We start from the raw sequence: 23,421 nt of genomic DNA, 5'->3' as shown, positions 1-23,421 counted from the left end.
TGTGTCACTATCGCCTCGTTTTGTCCTGTTCCGTCGCCTCCCTCGTTGCCGCTCCGACTAACCCTCCGGTTCTGTTTGTGTTTTGTCCCCCCCCATCTCATGTGCGTGTGACCCCTCCACAGAGCTCCGGCCCCGTCTCCTATGTGAGTAGCTCCCAGCCCCGCGGTTCCTGTGGTTAACCCCCCAAATCTCAGGGGCGGGGGTGTGTGTGTAATCCTTATAATAGCCTCCCCTGCTGGGAGAGGTGGGGGTAGGGCAGCTGGAAGCCCCCCAGCGCCCCCCAGGCGTGACCCCGGCCCTCTTCCCGCAGGGTGAGCTGGAGCGGCAGCTGCTTCAGGCCAACCCCATCCTGGAGGCCTTCGGCAATGCCAAGACGGTGAAAAACGACAACTCCTCCCGATTCGTGAGTGCTGGGGGGGACGGCAGGGCTCGGGGGGGGATGAGGAGAAGGGGCAGGTGGGGTTCCCGGGGGGGAGGGGCAGGTGGGGGCCCAGAGGGGAGGGGCAGGCTGGGGTGTGGGGGTCCCAGGGGAAGGGGCAGGTCGGGGTATGGGAACCTTGGGGGGCAGAGGAATCCTTTGACCCCCCCACATCAATTCCATTGCATCTTCTCCCCGCCCAGGGTAAATTCATCCGGATCAATTTTGACGTGGCTGGCTACATTGTTGGAGCCAATATAGAAACCTGTATCCTCTGGGCTGGGGGGCAGGATGGGAGGGGGGTGGGCAGGGCAGATGGCCCCTAGCAAGGTGGGAGGGCTGGGTGTGGGGGTGATTCCCCCTCCTTGAGGTATGGGAGGGCTCTGTGGGAGATGGGTGTGGGGGTGATTCCCCTGCCCTGAGGTATGGGGGTTTCTGGGGGGCTGGGTGTGGGGGAGGGGGGTGGGCAGGGCAGATGGCCCCTAGCAAGGTGGGAGGGCTGGGTGTGGGGGTGATTCCCCCTCCCTGAGGTATGGGAGGCTCTGGGGGGCTGGGTGGGGGTGATCCCCCTCTCTGGCCCAAGAGAGGGATGGGGGGCTCTGGGAGGGGGGTTGGTCCCAGGACCCACGTCCCTTTCCTTAGTCCCGGGCTCAGACCTGCTGGAGAAATCTCGCGCCATCCGCCAGGCCAAGGACGAGAGAACCTTCCACATCTTCTACCAGCTGCTGGTGGGGGCGGGCGAGAACACAAAGGGTACGGAGCCTCCCCACGGCCCGCCCAGACCAGCGGAGAACCCAAGAGTCCTGGCTCCCAGCCCCCCTGCTCTAACCACTAGACCCCACTCCCCTCCCAGAGCTGGGAGAGAACTCAGGAGTCCTGGCTCCCAGCCCCCCTGCTCTAGACCCCACTCCCCTCCCTGACTCACTCCTTGGGACTGAGACAGTACAGCACTCCTGTGGGGGGCTCCTTGGGGCAGGCCGGTTGGACGTGGGGCTGACCCCGTCCCCGCTGGTCCTGGGGGGCGGGAGGTGGCCGGTCGGACGTGGGGCTGACCCCGTCCCCGCTGGTCCTGGGGGGCGGGAGGTGGCCGGTCGGACGTGGGGCTGACCCCGTCCCCGCTGGTCCTGGGGGGCGGGAGGTGGCCGGTCGGACGTGGGGCTGACCCCGTCCCCGCTGGTCCTGGGGGGCGGGAGGTGGCCGGTCGGACGTGGGGCTGACCCCGTCCCCGCTGGTCCTGGGGGGCGGGAGGTGGCCGGTCGGACGTGGGGCTGACCCCGTCCCCGCTGGTCCTGGGGGGCGGGAGGTGGCCGGTCGGACGTGGGGCTGACCCCGTCCCCGCTGGTCCTGGGGGGCGGGAGGTGGCCGGTCGGACGTGGGGCTGACCCCGTCCCCGCTGGTCCTGGGGGGCGGCAGGTGGCCGGTCGGACGTGGGGCTGACCCCGTCCCCGCTGGTCCTGGGGGGCGGCAGGTGGCCGGTCGGACGTGGGGCTGACCCCGTCCCCGCTGGTCCTGGGGGGCGGGAGGTGGCCGGTCGGACGTGGGGCTGACCCCGTCCCCGCTGGTCCTGGGGGGCGGGAGGTGGCCGCTCGGACGTGGGGCTGACCCCGTCCCTGTCTCCCCCCAAGCCGAGCTGCTGCTGGAGCCGTTTGACCAGTACCGGTTCCTGTCCAATGGGTTCCTGCCCATCCCGGGCCAGCAGGACAAGGAGATCTTCCAGGAGACCATGGAGTCCATGGGCATCATGGGCTTCTCCCCCGAGGAGATCCACAGTGAGTCCACCCCGCCCCGTTCGGGGGCAGATCCTCACCCGGGGAGCGGGAGCACAGCTGGTACCAGGAGGGGATTACGGGGGTGGAAACCTGAGGGGTGGGAAAGCCTATGTAGAGGAGGGTCGGGGGAGGGGGTTTGGGGCAGGGTATGGGAAGGTTGGGGGGCAGGATATGGGGGTCCTGTGTGGGGTTGATTTAGTGGAGGGGAATGGGGGGGTCCCTGAGGTTGGGGGGCAGGATCTGGGGGGCCTGCAGATGGTAGATCTAGTGGAGGGGGGTTGGGGGGCAGGATCTGGGGGATCAGATCTGGGGTGGCGGGAGGAAGCCCCCGGAGCGGGAGGAGTGGGGTGGGGACTGGGGGGCTGTTGGGAGGGTTTGCTGGTGTCCTGCCCCCCTCACGGGCTCCCTGCTCCCCAGGCATGCTGCGGATGGTGTCGGCCGTGCTGCAGTTTGGGAACATCGTCTTTCGCAAGGAGCGAAACACAGACCAGGCGTCCATGCCGGACAACACGGGTAGGGGGCAGCCCGGGGCCCCTCCCCGCCTGGGGGCGCTGGCCCCGATCCGATCCCGGGGTGGGGGGTTGGCTGGCTCAGGGGGGCAGGGAATATGGGGCACTGTCTGGGAGGTTTCTGTGTGGGAGGGGGTGACCCATGGGGGGCTGGGAGGGGGAAGGAGTGGGGGGGAAGAGGGGGCTGTGGGGAGGAGGGAAGAGGGGGGCCAAAGAAGGACCCTGCCCCCCTCCGGCCCCCCACACTGAGCTGTCCGCGCCCCGCAGCCGCCCAGAAGCTTTGCCACCTGCTGGGGCTGAACGTGACCGAGTTCTCCCGCGCCATCCTCATGCCGCGCATCAAGGTCGGGCGCGACTACGTGCAGAAGGCCCAGACCAAGGAGCAGGTGGGGTTGGGGGGGCCGACGCCAGGGAACGTGGAGCTGGAATCCAGAGCGGGGGCAGGGTGGGGGTGGGGCAGGGGGTGTGTCGGGGTAGTGCTGGGGGAGGTGTGGGAGGGGCAAGGGTTGCAGGGGGGGTGGGTTGTGGGGGGCAGGAGCAGGGCAGGGCACCGGGGGGGGGGGAGGAACAGGACGGGGTGGGGGCGGGGCGTGGGGGGAGGCGTGGGGCGGGGTTTGGTTTGGGAGGGGCAGGGGGCGCAGCGGGGTCGGGCACTGGGGGGGCAGGAGCAGGGCACAGTGGGAGCTGGGCGGGATGGGGGCAGGGCGTGGCAGGGGAGGGGGCTGCCAGGCCGGGCGGGGGGTGACTCTCTGGCCCCCCCAGGCGGATTTCGCCATCGAGGCGCTGGCCAAGGCGACCTACGAGCGCCTCTTCCGCTGGCTCGTCCATCGCCTCAACCGGGCCCTGGACCGCACCAAGCGCCAGGGGGCCTCCTTCATCGGCATCCTCGACATCGCCGGCTTCGAGATCTTCCAGGTGAGCCGGCGCTGAGCCCCCCCAGAACCCCCGCCAGGCCCCTGAGCCCCCCCCCGACCAGGATCCCTGAACCTCCTGTGCCCCCAGCCCCCCGCACCCCAGAACCCCCTCCAGGATCCCTGAACCTCCTGTGCCCCCCAGCCCCCCTCCAAAGCCCCCTGCACCCCTACACCTCCTCCAGTGCCCCCTGAACCTCCTGTGCCCCCCAGCCCCCCTCCAGGGCCCCAGTCCCCCCCAGCCCCTAAACCTCCCCCAGCACCCCCTGAACCTCCTGTGCTCCCCTTGCCCCCCTCCAGCCCCCCAGAAACCCTGCCAGGGCCCTGAACCTCCTCTGTCCCCCGGCCCCCCTCCAAAGCCCCCGCACCCCTAAACCTCCCCCAGTGCCCCCTGAACCTCCTGTGCCCCGCTACAGCCCCCCGAGAACCCCCTCCAGGGTTCCAGGACCTCCCTGCACCCCCAAACCTCCCCCAGCCCCCTGAACCTCCAGAGCCCCCTGCACCCCGAACCTCCCCCAGCGCCCCCTGAACCTCCTGTGCCCTCCAGCCCCCCAGAACCCCCGCCAAGGGCCCTGAACCTCCTGTGCCCCCCTGACCTGTCCCCCCCGCCCCACCGCAGCTGAACTCCTTCGAGCAGCTCTGCATCAACTACACGAACGAGAAGCTGCAGCAGCTCTTCAACCACACCATGTTCGTGTTGGAGCAGGAGGAATACCAGCGCGAGGGCATCGCCTGGGACTTCATCGACTTCGGCCTCGACCTGCAGCCCTGCATCGACCTCATCGAGCGCCCGGTCAGCGGGGGCTCGGGGCCACGGGGGGAGCCGGGCAGGGAGGCCTGGCGCAAGATGGGGCAGGCAGGGGGCGGGGCAGGGAGCACCGTGCGGCTGGGCAGGGGGGCTCTGGGCCATGGGGCGGGACACGGCAAGGAGGTTTGGCCGGGAGCTCTGTACTGCAGGGCAGGGGAGGGCAGGGGGGCTGGGCGGGGGGCTCTGGGCCACAGGCCCGGGCATAGTGGGGAGGCCTGGCAGGGGGCACCATGCAGCAGGGGGTGGGGCGGGCAGGGGGGTGGTATGCTCCAGGGGGCGGGGCTGGGCAGGGGCCTCTGTGCCATGGGGCAGGGCAGGGAGGCCTGGCGGCGAGGGAGGGGGCTGGGCAAGGGGCTCTGTGCCACAGGCCCGGGCATAGTGGGGAGGCCTGGCAGGGGGCACCATGCAGCAGGGGGTGGGGCGGGCAGGGGGGTGGTATGCTCCAGGGGGCGGGGCTGGGCAGGGGCCTCTGTGCCATGGGGCAGGGCAGGGAGGCCTGGCGGCGAGGGAGGGGGCTGGGCAAGGGGCTCTGTGCCACAGGCCCGGGCATAGTGGGGAGGCCTGGCAGGGGGCACCATGCAGCAGGGGGTGGGGCGGGCAGGGGGGTGGTATGCTCCAGGGGGCGGGGCTGGGCAGGGGCCTCTGTGCCATGGGGCAGGGCAGGGAGGCCTGGCGGCGAGGGAGGGGGCTGGGCAAGGGGCTCTGTGCCACAGGCCCGGGCATAGTGGGGAGGCCTGGCAGGGGGCACCATGCTGCAGGGGGCGGGGCAGGGCTTGGGGGCTGGGCAGGGGGTTCTGTGCCATGGGGCAGGGGAGGGCAGGGGGGCTGGGCAGGGGGCTCTGTGCCACAGGCCTGGGCATGGCGGGGAGGCCTAGCAGGGGGTGGGGCAGGCAGGGGGGCGGTGTGCTGCACGGGGCGGCGCAGGGCTTGGGGGCTGGGCAGGGGGCTCTGTGCCATGGGGCAGGGAGGCCTGGTGGAGGGTGGGCCTGGCCAGGGGCGCCTGCTGCGGGGGGAGCTTAGTAGGGGTCACCGTGCCTCAGGTGGGGGCATCCAGGCAGGGGGCAAAGTGCTGTGCGTGGGGGGCACCATGCTGTGGGGGGGAGGCTGGGCAGGGGGCTCTGTGCCGCTGGGCAGGGGGCGGAGTGGCTGGACAGGGGGTGGGGCAGGGGACCCCGTGCCACAGGGGGTCAGTGGGGTGACATTCCCCCCCCCCAGGTGAACCCCCCAGGGGTGCTGGCCTTGCTGGACGAGGAGTGCTGGTTCCCCAAAGCCACCGACAAGAGCTTTGTGGAGAAGGTGATCCAAGAGCAGGGGGGGCACCCCAAGTTCCAGAAACCCCGTCAGCTGCGCGACAAGGCCGACTTCTGCATCCTCCACTACGCCGGCAAGGTGCGTGCGTGTGTGTGTGTGTGTGTGTGTCACCCCCTGCTGGGGGGACTGGGCCCTGCTCTGTGGGTGTGGGTGTGTGGGTGTGTCCCTGCTCTGTGGGTGTGGGTGTGTCCCTGCTGGGGGGACTGGGCCCTGCTCTGTGGGTGTGTCCCTGCTTTGTGGGTGTGGGGGTGTGGGTGTGTCCCTGCTCTGTGGGTGTGGGGGTGTGGGTGTGTCCCTGCTGGGGGGACTGGGCCCTGCTGTGTGTGTGTGAGATGTTGCCCTCTAGTGGACAGTCCCTTAAGTGCCGTGGGAGATCTAGTTTTCTCGTAATAACCCAAGTCACCCAAATGGCACCAGTCTAGCTAGGTGTTATGCTGCTCACTCCCCTCCCAGAGCCGGGCAGACAACCCAGGAGTTCTGGCTCCCAGCTCCCCACCCCGCTCTATCCACTAGACCTCATTCCCCTCCCAGAGCCGGGGAGAGAACCCAGGACTCCTGGCTCCCATTCACTGTGTGTTGTCCCACTCAGTTTACTCCCCCAATCTGGTGTCGGTCCCCCCCTCCCCGCTGTGGTTTTAATCCCTCCTGGTTGTCAAGTGGCAGGGAGTCCCACAGGCCCCAGCTTGTGTCAGGCTGTGTGGGCTCTGGTGTCCCCCAGTCTCCCTGACCCATGCCCCTCTCCCCGCCCCCGGCAGGTGGATTACAAGGCAGACGAGTGGCTGATGAAGAACATGGACCCACTGAACGACAACGTGGCCACCCTGCTGCACCAGAGCGCGGAGCGCTTCACTGCTGAGCTCTGGAAGGACGGTAGGGCCGGGGGGGGGCGGTGCTGGGCTGGGGGGGATTGGAGGGGTAACACCCTCACTCTCCCCACGGAGCCACTGTCTGCTCTCTTCGTCTACTGCCTCAGCCACAGCAGCTCCCTGTACCCCCCAGGCTCCCCACAGACAGCCCCAGGTCTCCACTGGCCCCCCACAGACAGCTCCAGCCACTGCCCCACACAGGCCCCCATGGCTCAGCACCTCCATGCACCCTCCAGGTCCCCACAGACAGCCCCAGCCACTCCCCCCACAGACCTCCCTGGCATGGCACCTCTGTGCACCCCCCAGGCCCCCCACAGACAGCCCCAGCCACTGGCCCCCACCTGTCCCCCCACACTCACTCCCCAGGAATCAGGTGACTCAAAGCAAAGCCCACTGTAAATAACTGGTGTGTGTGGGGTCACTAGCACCCCCTGGCACCGAACCCCCCCTCCCCTGACCTCTCTGACCTCGGTAGCACCCACTAATTCGTGACCTCTCCTCCACCCCGCGGCATTCTGCTGGCCTCAGGACCGGGGGTGCTGCTGGAGGACATCCCCTCTCGTCCTCTGGGGGATGGGGGGCTCTGGGATGATTTCCGCCCCCTTAACCTCCCCCCCACCTCCCCCAGTTATGATTTCTCCCCTCCCCGCCATTGACACCCACCCCGGTGCTGTAACTAACTGGCTCTCGCTGTTCTCCTGTGTTCTCTGCCCTCGGGGCCTGGCCCCGTCTGTCCTTGATTTCTCTGTCCATCCGTCCTTGATCTCTCTCTCTGTCTGTCTGTCTAACCCTCCCCACCCGGCCCCCCTCATACCCCCCTCCCCTCTGCCCCCGGCATCGGCCTCTCCAGAGATCGGGAACATCCAGAAGGTTTATTTCTTTGACAGCTACGCCGGGGTGTCCCCAAGCCAAGGTGAAAGTACGTCCACATTCTGCCTCCCATCACCCCCCCAGCCTGGGCTGCCCACCATTACCCTCCCAGCTCACCCCTCCTCACATCACACCCCCAGCCTGGGCTGCCCCCCATCACATCTTCCAGCTCGTCCCCCTCACATCACCCGCCCCCCCCCCCAGCCTGGGCTGCCCCCCCGCTAAGATTGCTGAGCCCCGGGGCAGATCCCTGCCTAGCTGCAATGGCTAAGCACTGGGGGGGGAGGGGGGGTCAGGAGCCCATCTAGCCAGGCCCCCCCTCCCACCAAGTAGTGGTCCCCCCAGCTGGCCCTTTGTCAGGTCAGTGGGTGGGGGGGGAATAAGGACCGTTCCTCCGTCACCCCGTGGCTCATCCGTCTGCATCCTCCATCCATTCAGGGCCCTATGCCCGCTACAGCAGGGGCGCTGTCAGGCGCTGGCATGTGGGGGGTTTCCACACTACTCCAGCCCACCTCTCCCATCAGGGGACGCTGTGGGGTCTGGCTGTGTGGGGGGCTCCTCGCTACCCCAGCCCCACCTTTCCCATCAGGGGACGCTGTGGGGCGCAGGGCAGGGGCTCGGGGAATGGGAGGGGGCTCCCGGCTGACCCCGCCCCCTCACCCACAGTGGACCGGATAGTGGGCCTGGACCAGGTGAGCGGCATGGGGGATGTGGCTTTCGGGGCCTCCTACAAGACCAAGAAGGGGATGTTCCGCACCGTGGGCCAGCTCTACAAGGAGTCGTTGGCCAAGCTCATGGCCACCCTACGCAACACCAACCCCAACTTTGTGCGCTGCATCATCCCCAACCACGAGAAGAGGGTGAGCCGTCGGGCCCTGGTGCCAACTGGGCACGCGAGGGGGCACAAGGGGAAGGGCCAGTTGCCCCGCCAGGGTGGGGTGTGGCACTTGTGGGGAATGGTGGTGGGAGCAAGGGGGCTGAATCGGGCAAGCGGGAGCATGGGGCCTGCCGTGCGAGAGCAAGGGGGAGTGTGCAAAGCTGTGTGAGCGGCATTGTTCGTGCAGGGGAGTGAGAATGGCTATGTGAGAGTGAGTGGGAATGTGCACAATCGTGCGAGGGCCATAGTGCATGTGGGGAAGTGTGACTCGCTGTGCGACAGTGAGTGTGCAAAACTGTGCAAGAGCAGTCAGCGCCTGGGGAAGTATGAACTGAGTGTGAGTGTGAGGTCTGTGTGTGTGCAAAGCTGGGTGAGCACCATTGTCCCTGCAGGTCAGACTGAATAGCTGTGTGAGAGCAAGTGTGAGTGCAAAATTGTGCAAGTGTCACAGTGCATGTGGGGAAATGTGAACCACTGTGCGAGAGCAAATGTGAGTGTGCACAAGTGGCATCATTCCTACAGGGCAGAGTGATCTGCCATTCAATAGCAAGTGTGTGTGCAAAACAGTATGAGTGTCATTGTTCATGTAGGGGAGTGTGAATGGCCGTGCAGGTGTGAGTGTGCAAAATGGTGTGAGTGCCAATTTCATGCACAGAGTGTGACTGGCTGTGTTAGAGTGAGTGTGAGCACAAAATCGTGCAGTCGCCATTGTGCATGTGGGGAAATGTGAACTGTGGTGAGAGCACTAATGTGAGTGTGCAAAAGTGGCATTGCTCATGTGTGGCAGTGCACACTGCCGTGTAAGACAGAGTGGGAGTGTGGAAAACCATGCAAGCACTGTCAGCATGTGGGGAAGTGTGATCCATCCTGTGAGAGCAAATGTGGAAAACTGGGTGAGCTCTAGTGTCTCTGCAGGGGAGGGTGAATGGCTGGTGCAAGAGCAAGTGTGCATGCACAATTGTGCAAGTGCCGTTGTGTGTGCTGGGAAATGTGAATCTCTGTGACATCGTCCATGCTGGGCAGTGTGAGTGTGCAAAGCCTTGTGAACACCATCAGCGTAGGCGGAAGTGTGAACAGCCAAGTGAGAATGAGTGTGCAAAACAGTGCAAGCACCATTGTTCATGTGTGAAGTGTGAATGACTGTGCAAAAACAATTGTGTGCAAAAATTGTGCAAGTACTTTCAATGTGGGGAGAAGCGTGAAGTGCTTGTGACATGAAGTGTGAGTGCAAAATGGTGCAAGCACCATCAACGTCTGAGGAAGCGTGTGCTGTGGTGAAAGCGAGCGAGTGTGCACACATATGAAGGTGCTCGTGCCCTGGATGGGCGTGCACCACTCCCCATGTGTCCTCCTGTGCATCCGCACACGAGTGAAGGAGCGTGTGTCCCTGGGAGAGTCGATGTCAGCCATTGTGCACAAGGGAGGGCATGCGAGGGTGAGCTGGCGAAGGGGCTTCTGGAGGGCTGGCACCAGCGTGCCGTGGAAGTGTGAAGGGACAAGGGCCAGCAAGCGTGAGCATGGCCGAGGGCTCGTAGTGCCAGCCTGGGGTGGGCATGCAAACGAGCATGTCCCGGGCAGGCGGGCAGCTGCCCTGCTTGGTGCACAGAGCTGCAGCCTGCATTGGCGTGGTGCCCCTGGGTGGCAGAGGGGCAGCGTGTGGGTGCCGGGAGCCCTGGCGTGCCAGCCCCGGTGTGCTGCACGAATGCCCCTCCCCCCGCTTCCCTGGGCTCTGACGCTCCCTCCCGCAGGCCGGGAAGCTGGAGCCCCACCTGGTGCTGGACCAGCTGCGGTGCAACGGGGTGCTGGAGGGCATCCGCATCTGCCGCCAGGGCTTCCCCAACCGCATCATCTTCCAGGAGTTCCGCCAGAGGTACCCCCGGGCCCATCTGCCCCGGGATCCCGCCTCCCGCGTCCGCCCCGGGCCCATCTGCCCCGGGATCCCGCCTCCCGCTTCCCGCGTCTGGTTCCCTGGGCCCATCTGCCCCGGGATCCCGCCTCCGCCCCGGGCCCATCTGCCCCGGGATCCCGCCTCCGCCCCGGGCCCATCTGCCCCGGGATCCTGCCTCCCGCGTCCGCTCCGGGCCCATCTGCCCCGGGATCCCGCCTCCGCCCCGGGCCCATCTGCCCCGGGATCCCGCCTCCCGCTTCCCGTGTCTGGTTCCCTGGGCCCATCTGCCCCAGGATCCCGCCTCCCGCGTCTGGTTCCCCGGGCCCATCTGCCCCGGGATCCCGCCTCCCGCCTCCGCCCCGGGCCCATCTGCCCCGGGATCCCGCCTCCCGCCTCCGCCCCGGGCCCATCTGCCCCGGGATCCCGCCTCCCGCCTCCGCCCCGGGCCCATCTGCCCCGGGATCCCGCCTCCCGCTTCCCGCGTCTGGTTCCCTGGGCCCATCTGCCCCGGGATCCCGCCTCCCGCGTCTGGTTCCCCGGGCCCATCTACCCCGGTGTCCCGCCGGTTGCTCTGGACGGGTGTTGGGGAGGGGCTGTGTGACCCCTGACCTGTGTTCTCCCCTCCCCCCTGCAGATATGAGATCCTGACCTCCAACGCCATCCCCAAGGGCTTCATGGATGGGAAACAGGCCTGCGAGCGCATGGTATGGGGTGGGGCAGGAGGTGGGGCCAGGGGTGGGGCCTGCCCAGGGGGAGGGGCTCTGAGAGGCAGACCCCACCCACCCTGGGGATTGGCCCCCAAGCTGGGAGCAACCCGGACTCAGCCCCATCACAGCCACCCCCTCAGCCCCCTCCCCATCCCTGACCCCCTTATCTCTCTACACCCCCCATCTACCCTTCCACTGCTCCACCCCTCTTTTTCCCCCACAAACCTCCGTCCCCACTGCCTTGAGGACTATGCCCTGCTGGGTGGATGTCGTGTGGGGAGGACCCCGGCTGGGTAGGGGGCTCCGGCTCCCCCTCTGCTTCCCCGCTCACCCCCCGACTCTCCTCCTGCCCCAGATCAAGGCCCTGGAGCTCGACGCCAACTTGTACCGCATCGGCCAGAGCAAGATTTTCTTCCGGGCAGGGGTGCTGGCCCACCTGGAGGAGGAGCGGGACCTCAAGATCACCGACATCATCGTCTCCTTCCAGGCTGCTGCGCGTGGGTACCTGGCCCGCAAGTGAGTGCCGGGGGGGGGGGGCATGCATGCAGCTTCTGGGGGAGCGCGGGGCCAGGGCAATACCTACCACTGGGACCGACCAGGGGCCGGTGGGCGGGGCTTGGCTAGGTGTGGGCGGGGCCCCACTTCTCAGGGTTGTGAAGGGAAAGGTCGTGGCTCCCAGCCCACCCCGCCGTTCTAACCACTAGCCCCCACTCCCCGCCCAGAGCCGGGCAGAGGAGCCAGGCATCCGGGCTCCCAGCCCCCCCCGCTCTAACCACTAGCCCCCACTCCCCGCCCGGAGCCGGGCAGAGGAGCCAGGTGTCCGGGCTCCCAGCCCCCCCCCTCTAACCACTAGCCCCCGCTCCCCGCCCGGAGCCGGGCAGAGGAGCCAGGCGTCCGGGCTCCCAGCCCCCCCCGCTCTAACCACTAGCCCCCACTCCCCGCCCGGAGCGGGGAGGGAACCCAGGCGTCTGGGCTCCCAGCCCCCCCGCTCTAACCACTAGCCCCCACTCCCTGCCTGGAGCGGGGAGGGAACCCAGGCGTCCGGGCTCCCAGCCCCCCCGCTCTAACCACTAGTCCCCACTCCCCGCCCGGAGCGGGGAGGGAACCCAGGCGTCCGGGCTGACGGGCTGCCCCCGCAGGGCGTTCACGAAGAAGCAGCAGCAGACGAGCGCCCTGCGCGTGATGCAGCGGAACTGTGCCGCCTACCTCAGACTGCGCCACTGGCAATGGTGGCGTCTCTTCACCAAGGTGCCGGGCTGGGGGGTAACGCGTGTGGGAGGGGCCCTGAGTTTGTACTGGCTGGGGGAGGCCGCAGGCCCCGGGGAGGCGGGGGTGGGGATGTCGGGGTGGGGGTGGTGACGCAGGCCCTGGGGAGGCGGGGGTGGTGATGTCGGGGGAGGGGACGCAGGCCCTGGGGAGGCGGGGGTGGGGATGTGGGGGTGGGGGTGGGGACGCAGGCCCTGGGGAGGCGGGGGTGGGGATGTGGGGGTGGGGGTGGGGACGCAGGCCCTGGGGAGGCGGGGGTGGGGATGTCGGGGTGGGGGTGGGGACGCAGGCCCTGGGGAGGCGGGGGTGGGGATGTCGGGGTGGGGGTGGGGACGCAGGCCCTGGGGAGGCGGGGGTGGGGATGTCGGGGTGGGGACGCAGGCCCTGGGGAGGCGGGGGTGGGGATGTCGGGGGAGGGGACGCAGGCCCTGGGGAGGCGGGGGTGGGGATGTGGGGGTGGGGACGCAGGCCCTGGGGAGGCGGGGGTGGGGATGTGGGGGTGGGGACGCAGGCCCCGGGGAGGTGGGGGTGGGGATGTGGGGGTGGGGTGGGGTGGGGGCGCAGGCCCCGGGGAGGCGGGGGTCGGGGAGATCTGGTCTCAGGAGCCAGGCTGGAGGCAGGGAGCTGGGATCCAAGGTCAGGGGTCAGGGTGTGTGCATGGGGTGGGTCTGGAGTCACCCCCATTGACCCTCCCCGCAGGTGAAGCCACTGCTGCAGGTGACGCGGCAGGACGAGGTGATGCAGGCCAAGGCCGTGGAGCTGCAGAAGGTGCAGGATCAACACGTGAAAACCCAGAGCGAGCTCAGGGAGCTGGAGAGCAAATACCAGCAGGTGAGGGGGAGCGAGGGACCCAGAAAAGGCCCCGATTCCCACCCCACACTGCCCTCCTGGAGCTGGGGAGAGAACCCAGGAGTCCTGGCTCTGAGCCCCCCACCACTCCAACCACTAGACCCCACTCCCGTCCTGGAGCTGGGGAGAAAACCCAGGCGTCCTGGCTGCCAGTCCCCCCTGTTCTAACCATTAGCCCCCACTCCACTCTAGGAGCTGAGGATGGAACCCAGGAGTCCTGGCTCCCAGCCCACTAACCCCCACTCCCCTCCCAGAGCCAGGGAGAGAACCCAGGAGTCCTGGCTCCGAGCTCCTCCCTGCTCTAAGCACTAGACCCCACTCTCCTCTGGGAGCTGAGGATGGAACCCAGGAGTCCTGGCTTCCAGCCCCACTGCCCCCCCCCTTCACCTCTGGGAGCTGTGGATGGAACCCAGGAGTCCTGGCTCCCAGCCCACTAACCCCCACTCCACTCCCAGAGCCGGGGAGAGAACCCAGGAGTCCTGGCTCCGAGCTCCTCCCTGCTCTAAGCACTAGACCCCACTCTCCTCTGGGAGCTGAGGATGGAACCCAGGAGTCCTGGCTTCCAGCCCCACTGCCCCCCCCTCCCCTGGGAGCTGAGGATGGAACCCAGGAGTCCTGGCTCCCAGCGCACTAGCCCCTCCGTGCTCCGCAGCTGGCGGAGGAGAAGACGATCCTGGCGGAGCAGCTGCAGGCGGAGACGGAGCTGTTCGCCGAGGCGGAGGAGCTGCGGGCGCGCCTGGCCACCAAGAAGCAGGAGCTGGAGGAGATCCTGCAGGAGCTGGAGGGGCGGGTGGAGGAGGAGGAGGAGCGATGCCAGCAGCTGCACAACGACAAGAAGAAGATGCAGCAGCACGTGCAGGTACCAGGGGATGTGGGGGGGAGACCCCTGGCGGTGGCATGACCCGAGGGGCACAGCCCAGCTGGCGGGGGGCTGGGCCACCACCTGGGGCTTGGCTGGTATCCCACGTTCTCTCCCAGAGCCAGGAGAGAACCCAGGAGTCCTGGATCCCAGCCCCCCTGCTCTAACCTCTAGGACACACTACCTTCTCGGAGCTGAGGAGAGAACCCAGGAGTCCTGGCTCCCAGCAGCCTGCTCTAACCTCTAGGATACACTGCCCTCTCAGAGCTGGGGAGAGAACCCAGGAGTCCTGGCTCCCAGCCCCCCTGCTCTAACCTCTAGGACACACTACCCTCTCGGAGCTGGGGAGAGAACCCAGGAGTCCTGGCTCCCAGCCCCCCTGCTCTAACCTCTAGGACACACTACTCTCTCGGAGCTGGGGAGAGAACCCAGGAGTCCTGGCTCTCAGCCCTCCTGCTCTAATTACTAGGCCCTGCTCCACTCCCAGAGCTGAGATCGGGAAGGGGGCCCTGTGGGGCTGTTCTGGGACTGACGCCTCTCTCCCCGGGCTGGCTTGGGAGGGTGCAGCCCGGCGGCCCCCACTGCCAGCCAGCCCCACACCCCACGACCCTCCACGGGTGCCCACACCCTGAGCCCCACCGATGGTCATCCCCTGACCCCTGCCGGTGCCCATGCCCTAAGCCCTGACGACGACCAGCCCCCTGACCCCCCGCTGTCCCCCAGGACCTGGAGGAGCAGCTGGAGGAGGAGGAGGCGGCTCGGCAGAAGCTGCAGCTGGAGAAGGTAACCACAGAGGCCAAGCTGAAGAAGATGGAGGAGGATTTGCTGCTGCTGGAGGACCAGAACTCTAAGCTGCACAAGGTGAGGGGGCCCCGGGTCATGGGCCCCGCACGCTGGGCAGGGGAGTCCAGCCCCCGCTGGCCGGTCCACCCTTCGCACCCCCTCCCTGTGGGACTCTCTGCCACCTTGCCAGCCCCTGCCGCCAGTGTTGGGTTCTTCTTGGGAGTGGGGGGAGATGCTACTGGGTCTGTCCTAGTTTCAGTTTGGATTCTGTTCTTCCTCTTGATTGGAATGTGGTTTGAGCCCAAACTGAGATCTCAATTGTGATCCAGATGTGACTCCGGATCTTAATTGGGATATGTGGCTTTCGTGACGCCTTGACTGGAATCTGAATCTGGTTCAGACTCTGGATCTTAATCTCTCACTGAATTGGAATCCAGATCTGAGTCTGGTTCTGAATTTGAATCCAAATGTATGCTAATTGTTAATCTGGATCTGAATCTCTGAATCTGAATTTTAATCTAAACCTACATGTGAATCCTAATTTAGATTTGAATCCAGGTCATGGTATTATTCTGGATCTGGATTTTAATCTCACTTTGACTCTGGATATTAATTTGACTCTGGATCTGAATTTGAATCCAAACATACACTAAATCTTAATCTGAATTTGGATCTTAATCTCACTCCAAATCTGAATTTTAATTCAAATCTACATATGAATCTTAATCTAAATTTGAGTCCATGTCTTAATTTCACTCTGAATCTGGATCCGGTTTAGTTGCCCCCTGAATATGGCTCTTAATCTCACACTTAATCTGACTCTTGATCTGAATTTGAAACCAAACCTACTCCGGATTTTAATGCAGATCTGGATTTTAATCTCACTTTAAATCTGGACCTTGATCTGAATCACAGTGCGCTCTTGAATCTGGATTTTAATCTGCATTTTAATCTTAATCTGACCCTTAGTCACAGTTTTGATCCTAATCTGAATCATAGTCCACACCAAAATCTGATTTAAAGTCCAGAACTGGGTCTGTATCTGAATTTGAATCTAAATCTGATTTTCTGATCCTGATCTGGCACTGGGTTTGATGTGAATCTGGATCCAGATCTCATGCAGGTGCAAGATGTGAATGCAACTTTGAATCTGAATCCAAGCCTGGATGGGGATTTTACAAATCCGCATCTGACCCCTAATCTGGATACGAATCGGAATTAGAACCCAAACTCTCAACTGATTCGCAGTCCAGCTCTGAACCCAAATCTGGGATGGCTGATCTGAACCGTGATCCAGATCAGGACCTTGCCAGCTGGGGTGTGACCCAGAGCTGAAGCTGGCTCTGTGCCGTGATCTGTCAGAATCGGCGTTTCCGTAAGAATTGGGATCTGAATCCGGATCCAGCTATGAAGCGTCACCCCGAACCCGCCCGCGCCCTAGCTGGAGTCCATCCCCGTTCCTGTCCTGGCAGGGAGGGTTGGTGGGAGCGGGTGGGTCCCCGCCCCGGCCTCACCCCCGCCCCGTGCCCCCCAGGAGCGGAAGCTGATGGAGGAGCGCCTGGCGGAGTTCAGCTCGCACGTGACGGAGGAGGAGGAGAAGGTGAAGAGCCTGTCCAAGCTGCGCAACAAATACGAGGCCGTCCTCGCCGACATGGAAGGTGAGGGGTGGGGGACGGGCCCCTGGGGGACCCCAGCCTCCGACAGGCACAGGGGGGGGGAGCCCCCCGCCGGGTGCTGACCCCTGGGCGGGCTGAGCCGCGCGTTGGGGGGCGGGGGAAGGGATTCCCCGGAGCTGAGCGGGGGGCCGGTGTGGGGCCTCGCTGACCCCCCGCCCCCCGCAGAGCGGCTGAAGAAGGAGGAGAAGGGGCGTCAGGAGCTGGAGAAGCAGCGACGTCGGCTGGACGGGGAGACGAGCGACCTGCAGGAGCAGCTGCTGGAGCTGCAGCAGCAGCTGGAGGAGCTCCGGGCCCAGCTGGCCCGCAAGGAGGCCGAGCTGCAGGCCGCCCTGGCCAGGTGCCCCCCTGGAGCCCCACCCGGAGCCCCCCTATTCCTCATCCCCCGGCTGGGTCCCCCCAGAGATCCGCCCCCAACTCCTGCCTGGGGCCCCCCGGCCCCCTCCCCTAGGATCCCTGCTCCATCCTCCCGTGGGCAGGGACCCCCGCCCTGCCCGCCCCACTGGGATCCCCCTGCCACTCCTATAGCCACCGACCCCCTTCTGGGGGCCCCACCCTGGGTTAGGGATGGGAATTGCTCCCTGGCTGCCCCTCCCACGGCGCTGACCCGCTCTCCCCCGTCCCCCTGTGGCGCCCCCCTCCCCCCCGGCACTGACCCCGTCTCCCCCCTCCCCCCGCGGCGCTGACCCACTCTCTGCCCCGCAGGCTGGAGGAGGAGGCGGCCCAGAAGAACCAGGCGCTCAAGGCCCTGCGGGAGCTGCAGGCCCAGCTAACGGAGCTGCAGGAGGACATGGAGATGGAGCGGGCGGCTCGGGCCAAGGCCGAGAAGCAACGGCGGGACCTGGGCGAAGAGCTGGAGGCCCTGAAAACCGAGCTGGAGGATACGCTGGACTCCACCGCAACCCAGCAGGAGCTACGGTGCAGTGCCGCCCGCATCCCCGGGCCTGGCTCGCCTCCCCGCAGAGCCAGCCGCATCCCTGAGCACCCTCCCCGGAGCTGCCCACGTCCCCGGGCCTGGCTCGCCTCCCCCCGGAGCCAGCCGCATCCCCGCGCACCTTCCCCAGAGCTGCCTGCGTCCCCGGGCCTGGCTCGCCTCCCCCCAGAGCCAGCCGCATCCCCGCGCACCCTCCCCAGAGTCACCTGCATCCCTGAGCCTGGCTCGCCTCCCCCCAGAGCCAGCCGCATCCCCGCGCACCCTCCCCGGAGCTGCCCACGTCCCCGGGCCTGGCTCGCCTCCCCCCAGAGCCAGCCGCATCCCCGCGCACATTCCCCAGAGCTGCCTGCGTCCCTGGGCCTGGCTCGCCTCCCCCCAGAGCCAGCCGCATCCCCGCGCACCCTCCCCAGAGTCACCTGCATCCCTGAGCCTGGCTCGCCTCCCCCCAGAGCCAGCCGCATCCCCGCGCACCCTCCCCGGAGCTGCCCACGTCCCCGGGCCTGGCTCGCCTCCCCCCAGAGCCAGCCGCATCCCCGCGCACATTCCCCAGAGCTGCCTGCGTCCCTGGGCCTGGCTCGCCTCCCCCCAGAGCCAGCCGCATCCCCGCGCACCCTCCCCAGAGTCACCTGCATCCCTGAGCCTGGCTCGCCTCCCCCCAGAGCCAGCCGCATCCCCGCGCACCCTCCCCAGAGTCACCTGCATCCCTGAGCCTGGCTCGCCTCCCCCCAGAGCCAGCCGCATCCCCGCGCACCCTCCCCAGAGTCACCTGCATCCCTGAGCCTGGCTCGCCTTCCCCCAGAGCCAGCCACATCCCTGCCCACCTTCCCCAGAACCAGCCGTATCCCCGCGCACCCTCCCCAGAGACGCCTGCGTCCCCGGGTCTGGCTCGCCTCCCCCCGAGCCAGCCGAATCCCCGCACACCCTCCCCGGAGCTGCCCACATCCTCGGGCCTGGCTCACCTCCCCCCAGAGCCAGCTGCATCCCCACACACCTTCCCCAGAGTCACCTGCGTCCCTGAGCCTGGCTCGCCTCCCCCCAGAGCCAGCCACATCCCCGCGCACCTTCCCCAGAGCCAGCCGTATCCCCGCGCACCCTCCCCGGAGCTGCATCACGTCCCCGGGCCTGGCTCGCCTCCCCCAGAGCCAGCTGCATCACCGCGCACCCTCCCCGGAGCCGCCCGCGTCCCTGAGCCTGGCTCGCCTCCCCCCAGAGCCAGCCACATCCCTGCGCACCCTCCCCAGAGCTGCCCGCGTCCCCTCAGAGCCAGCTGCATCCCCGTGCACCTTCCCCAGAGTCACCCCTGCGTCCCCGGGCTTAGCCTGCCTACCTCTGGGGCTGGCGTGCACCTTCCCCGGAGCCCTCCTCCCTCCCCCCAGAGCCAGCCACGTCCCTGTGTGCCTGGCCTGTCTACCCCTGGGGCTGGCTGCGTCCCTGCACCCCGGCCTGACTCCCCCCTATATCTGGCTGCCTCCCCAGGGCTGGCCCACCTCACCCCAGAGCCAGCCCCATCCCCACGCACCTAGTCCGCTTCCCCCGGGAGCTGGCCATGTCCCCACGCAGCCGACCACCTCCCCCCAGAGCCAGCCGCATCCCCGGGCACCCAGCCCTCCCCACGTCTCAGCGCAGGGCGAGGGGTCCCTGGAGAAGTAGCCCTGCGCGCCCCATCCCCCGGCCCGTGGCTCACTGCCGCCCCCCGCAGGTCGAAGCGGGAGCAGGAGGTGGCCGAGCTGAAGAAGGGGATGGAGGACGAGGTGAAGGTACACGAGGCGCAGGTGCTGGAGATTCGCCAGCGACACACCCATGCCCTGGAGGAGCTGTCGGAGCAGCTGGAGCAGTCCCGCCGGGTACGGGCCGGGAGGGGAAGGGTCCCCCTACTCTCCCGTGCCCGGATCTCCGTCGGGCTGGCTCCCCCAGCCTTCCCCCATCCATCTGCCTGGGGAGAGCTCAGCGGGGTTAGCTTGGGCAGAGGCTGGGACCCAGGACTCCTGGGTTCTCTCCCCAGCTCCGGAAGGGGAGTGGGGGCTAGTGGTGGGAGCAGGGGGGCAGGGGCTGGCAGCCCGGACTCCTGGGTTCTCTCAGGCTGTGCTGTGGGGCGTCAGCTCTGTGTGAGGTGGTTCTCGGCCCCCCCAGGTGAAAGGCACCCTGGAGAAGGCGAAGCAGGTGCTGGAGGGGGAGAAGGCGGAGCTGGTGCAGGAGGTGAAGGGGCTGCAGGCCGCCCGGCTGGACTCGGAGCAGCGCCGCAAGAAGCTGGAGGGGCAGGTGCAGGAGCTGCAGATCCGGGCCAGCGAGGCCGAGCGAGCCAAGGCCGAGCTTGCCGACCGCGTGGGCAAGCTGCAGGTGAGACCCCCACAGATCCCTGGATCAGACCCCTGGATCCCGCCCCCTCCATCACCCCCAGTCCGCAAGGCCCATCTACCCCAGTATCCCGCCCCCTGGATCAGATCCATGGATCCTGCTCACTCCATCTACCCTGGTATCCTGCCCCCTCCATCACCCCCCAGGCCCATCTATCTCAGTATCCCACCCCCTTCCTGCCCCCTGGATCAGACCTATGGATCCCGCCCACTCCATCTACCCCAGTATCCTGTCCCCGGATCACCCCCTCACGCCCATTTACCCTGGTGTCCCACCCCCTCCATCCCTCCCACAGGCCCATCTACCCCAGTGTCCTGCCCCCTCCCTGCCCCCTGGTTACATATATCCGTGTATCCTGCCCCCTCCATCACCCCATGGGCCCATGTACCTCAGTATCCTGCCCCTTCTGTGCCCCCTGGATCACCCCCACATGCCCATCTACCCCGGTATCCTGCCGCCTCCCTGCTCCCCTGGGCCCATCTACCCCGGTATCCTGCCCCCTCCATCACCTCCCTGGGGCCATCTACCCCAGGATCCTGCCCCATGGGTCCATATACCCCAGTATCCTGTCCCCTCCCTGACCTCTGGATCACCCCCCCCCCCCCACCCCACGCCCATCTACGCTGGTAACCTGCCCTCTCCATCCCACCCACTGGCCCATCTACCCCGGTATTCTGCCCCCTCCCTGCCCCCCTGGATCACCCCTGTGGGATGACGGAGGCCATGGAGCAGGGTTGCTGAGCCCCCCTGGCCCCGTCTCCCCCGGGCAGAGTGAGTTGGACAGCGTCTCGGGGGCCCTGGGCACCACGGAGTCGAAGACGATCAAGCTCACCAAGGAGCTGGCCAGCACGGAGTCCCACCTGCAGGACGCCCAGGTAGGGCCCCCCTGGGGGGTACAGGGCTGAGCCCAGCAGGTGCCGGGTTGGGGGCAGTGGTTCGGGGTGGGGGGACGGGCTCTGGGCAGCACGGGGTTACTGCAGAGGTGGGAGGGTGTGGGGTGGGGGGGAGGGGTGGAGCAGAGTGTCTGAAGAGGGGGCTGGGAATGGGGCCTGGGTGAGGGGAGCTAGGTGGGGTGACGCCAGGGAAGCAGGGCCTGGGCAGTGTGGGGAGGGTGGTGTCCGGTAGGCACAGGGCGGCTCTTCCCCTGGGCCTGGGGGTCTGGCAGGGGACTGTGGCGGGGGTCTCTGCTCTGGGTAGGGTCTCTGCCCTGTGGTCAGGGTCGGGCTGCGGTGGGGTCTCTGACCCAGGGTTGGAGGGGGGAGGGGCCTGTGGTGGGGTCTCTGACCCGGAGTCGGGGGGGGAGGGGCCTGCAGCAGGGTCTCTGACCCGGGGTGGCCCCCCACACAGGAGCTGCTGCAGGAGGAGACGCGGCAGAAGCTGGCGCTGAGCTCACGGGTGCGGCAGCTGGAGGAGGAGAAGGGCGCCATGCTGGAGCAGCTGGAGGAGGAGGAGGCTGTGAAGGGCAACCTGAGCCGCCAGGTCCAGGGCCTGCAGCAGCAGGTGAGCCCGGCCTGGTGCCGCAGGGGGGTGCAGCAAGCACGGTGCTGGCTAACTGTGTGGGTGCAGTGGGAGGGTGCAGGGGATACAGTGGGTGCCAAGCGCTGGTGCAGTGAGTGCAGTGCGAGGGGCACCGTGGGTGCTATGTGAGGGGTGCCATGGGTGCAGTGTGGGGATGCAGTGGGTGCCAGATGATGGCAGTGTGTGCAGTGTGGGGGATGCAGAGTGAGGGATACAGTGGGTGTGTTGTGGGGGATACAGCGTGTGACACTGCAGTGCAGGGGATGCCGGGGATGCCAAGCACTGGTGCAGTGGGTGCAGTGTGGGGGCTGTAGTGTGAAGGGTACCGTGGGTGCCATGTGAGGGGTGCAGTGGGCACAGTATGGTGAATGCAGTGTGGCAGGATGCAATGGGCACCAACCACTGGTGCAGTAGGTGCAGTGCAAGGGATGAGGTGAGCACCAGGTGCTGGTGCAGTGGTTGCAGTGAAGGGGGTGCAGTGGACGCAGTGTGGCAGGATGCAGTATGCAGGGTGCAGTGGGTGGGGAGTAGCGGGTGCAGTGTGGGGATGCAGTGAGTGCCAGGCACTGGCACAGTTGTTGGTGCCGGGTGGAGGTGCAGTGGGTGCAATGTGGGACGCAGTGGGTGCCCAGCACTGGTGCAGGGGAAGCAGTGCAGGGGATGAGGTGGGCACCAAGTGCTGGTGCAATGGTTGCAGTGTGGGGGGGTGCAGTGGGCGCAGTGTGGGGATACAGTGAAGGGGGTGCAGTGGGTGCCAGGCACTGGCAGAGTGGCTGGTGCAGCGTGGAGGAGCAGTGAGTGCAGCATGGGGACATAGTGGGTGCCCACCACTGGTGCAGTGAGCGCAGTGTGAAAGGTGCAGCGGGTGCCGTGTGGGGGGATGCAGTGGGCACCAAGACCCGGATTTAGTGGTTGCAGTGCAGGGGGGGTGCAGTGTGTAGGGATGCAGCGTGGGGATGCCGTGAGGGGGATGCACTGGTTGCAAAGCACTGGTGCACTGTGCTTGGCACAGCAGGTGCAGTGTTTCCTGCCCCGGCCCCTCTTTGTTTCGTCCCTGCTGGCATCCTAGCGTCTCCCAAGGGCGAGACCATTTGCTGGCTGGGGTGGGGTGCGTGTCCTGGGACCGGCCGGCTCCAGGATGGGGGACTCCGGGGGTGCTGGGGGCCGGCCGGCTCCGGGGTGGGGGATTCCGGGGGCGTGTCCTGGGACCGGCTGGCTCCGGGGTGGGGGACTCCCGGGGCGCCGGGGGCTGGCCGGCTCCGGGGTGGGGGATTCCGGGGGCGTGTCCTGGGACCGGCCGGCTCCGGGGTGGGGGACTCCGGGGGCGCTGGGGGCCGGCCGGCTCCGGGGTGGGGGACTCCGGGGGCGCCGGGGGCCGGCCGGCTCCGGGATGGGGGACTCCGGGGGCCGGCCGGCTCCGGGGTGGGGGACTCCGGGGGCGCCGGGGGCCGGCCGGCTCCGGGATGGGGGACTCCGGGGGCGTGTCCTGGGACCGGCCGGCTCCGGGGTGGGGGACTCCGGGGGTGCCGGGGGCCGGCCGGCTCCGGGTGGGGGATTCCGGGGGCGTGTCCTGGGACCGGCCGGCTCCGGGGTGGGGGATTCCGGGGGCGCCGGGGGCCGGCCGGCTCCGGGATGGGGGACTCTGGGGGCCGGCCGGCTCCGGGGTGGGGGACTCCGGGGGCGCCGGGGGCCGGCCGGCTCCGGGGTGGGGGATTCCGGGGGTGCTGGGGGCCGGCCGGCTCCGGGGTGGGGGATTCCGGGGGCGTGTCCTGGGACCGGCTGGCTCCGGGGTGGGGGACTCCGGGGGCGCCGGGGGCTGGCCGGCTCCGGGGTGGGGGATTCCGGGGGCGTGTCCTGGGACCGGCCGGCTCCGGGGTGGGGGATTCCGGGGGCGTGTCCTGGGACCGGCCGGCTCCGGGGTGGGGGATTCCGGGGGCGTGTCCTGGGACCGGCCGGCTCCGGGGTGGGGGGACTCCGGGGGTGCCGGGGGCCGGCCGGCTCCGGGTGGGGGATTCCGGGGGCGTGTCCTGGGACCGGCCGGCTCCGGGGTGGGGGACTCCGGGGCGCCGGGGGCCGGCCGGCTCCGGGGTGGGGGATTCCGGGGGCGTGTCCTGGGACCGGCCGGCTCCGGGGTGGGGGACTCCGGGGGCGCCGGGGGCCGGCCGGCTCCGGGATGGGGGACTCCGGGGGCGCCGGGGGCCGGCCGGCTCCGGGATGGGGGACTCCGGGGGCCGGCCGGCTCCGGGGTGG

At 67.7% G+C, this 23,421-nt stretch overlaps 1 protein-coding gene and 1 pseudogene across 2 annotated transcripts in view; one reads left to right on the top strand and one right to left on the bottom strand.

Annotated features, from left to right (window-relative positions):
- The window catches only part of LOC311511978 (leukocyte immunoglobulin-like receptor subfamily A member 2), an 873,498-nt pseudogene that overhangs the window by 585,424 nt on the left and 264,653 nt on the right, over positions 1-23,421 (bottom strand). The gene's annotated exons all lie outside the window — the stretch shown is intronic.
- Positions 1-23,421, top strand: part of LOC311511595 (myosin-14-like) — a 57,429-nt gene that overhangs the window by 20,870 nt on the left and 13,138 nt on the right. Inside the window, 26 exon segments of the mRNA XM_084612308.1 lie at positions 123-143; positions 311-403; positions 622-685; positions 1,073-1,171; positions 2,044-2,187; positions 2,605-2,700; positions 2,964-3,082; positions 3,459-3,611; positions 4,227-4,400; positions 5,631-5,804; positions 6,482-6,596; positions 8,129-8,322; positions 10,088-10,209; positions 10,862-10,931; positions 11,290-11,450; positions 12,074-12,182; positions 12,900-13,031; positions 13,702-13,908; positions 14,632-14,769; positions 16,226-16,349; positions 16,533-16,704; positions 17,070-17,282; positions 18,998-19,142; positions 19,429-19,635; positions 20,424-20,528; positions 21,001-21,153. Of these exon segments, the coding sequence (XP_084468434.1) occupies positions 123-143; positions 311-403; positions 622-685; positions 1,073-1,171; positions 2,044-2,187; positions 2,605-2,700; positions 2,964-3,082; positions 3,459-3,611; positions 4,227-4,400; positions 5,631-5,804; positions 6,482-6,596; positions 8,129-8,322; positions 10,088-10,209; positions 10,862-10,931; positions 11,290-11,450; positions 12,074-12,182; positions 12,900-13,031; positions 13,702-13,908; positions 14,632-14,769; positions 16,226-16,349; positions 16,533-16,704; positions 17,070-17,282; positions 18,998-19,142; positions 19,429-19,635; positions 20,424-20,528; positions 21,001-21,153 (3,504 nt within the window).

The sequence above is a fragment of the Lepidochelys olivacea genome (genome assembly GCF_965140295.1).
Source record: "Lepidochelys olivacea isolate rLepOli2 genome assembly, chromosome: 23".
Taxonomy (NCBI): Eukaryota; Metazoa; Chordata; order Testudines; family Cheloniidae; genus Lepidochelys; species Lepidochelys olivacea.
This window is presented reverse-complemented; position numbering and strand designations above follow the sequence as displayed.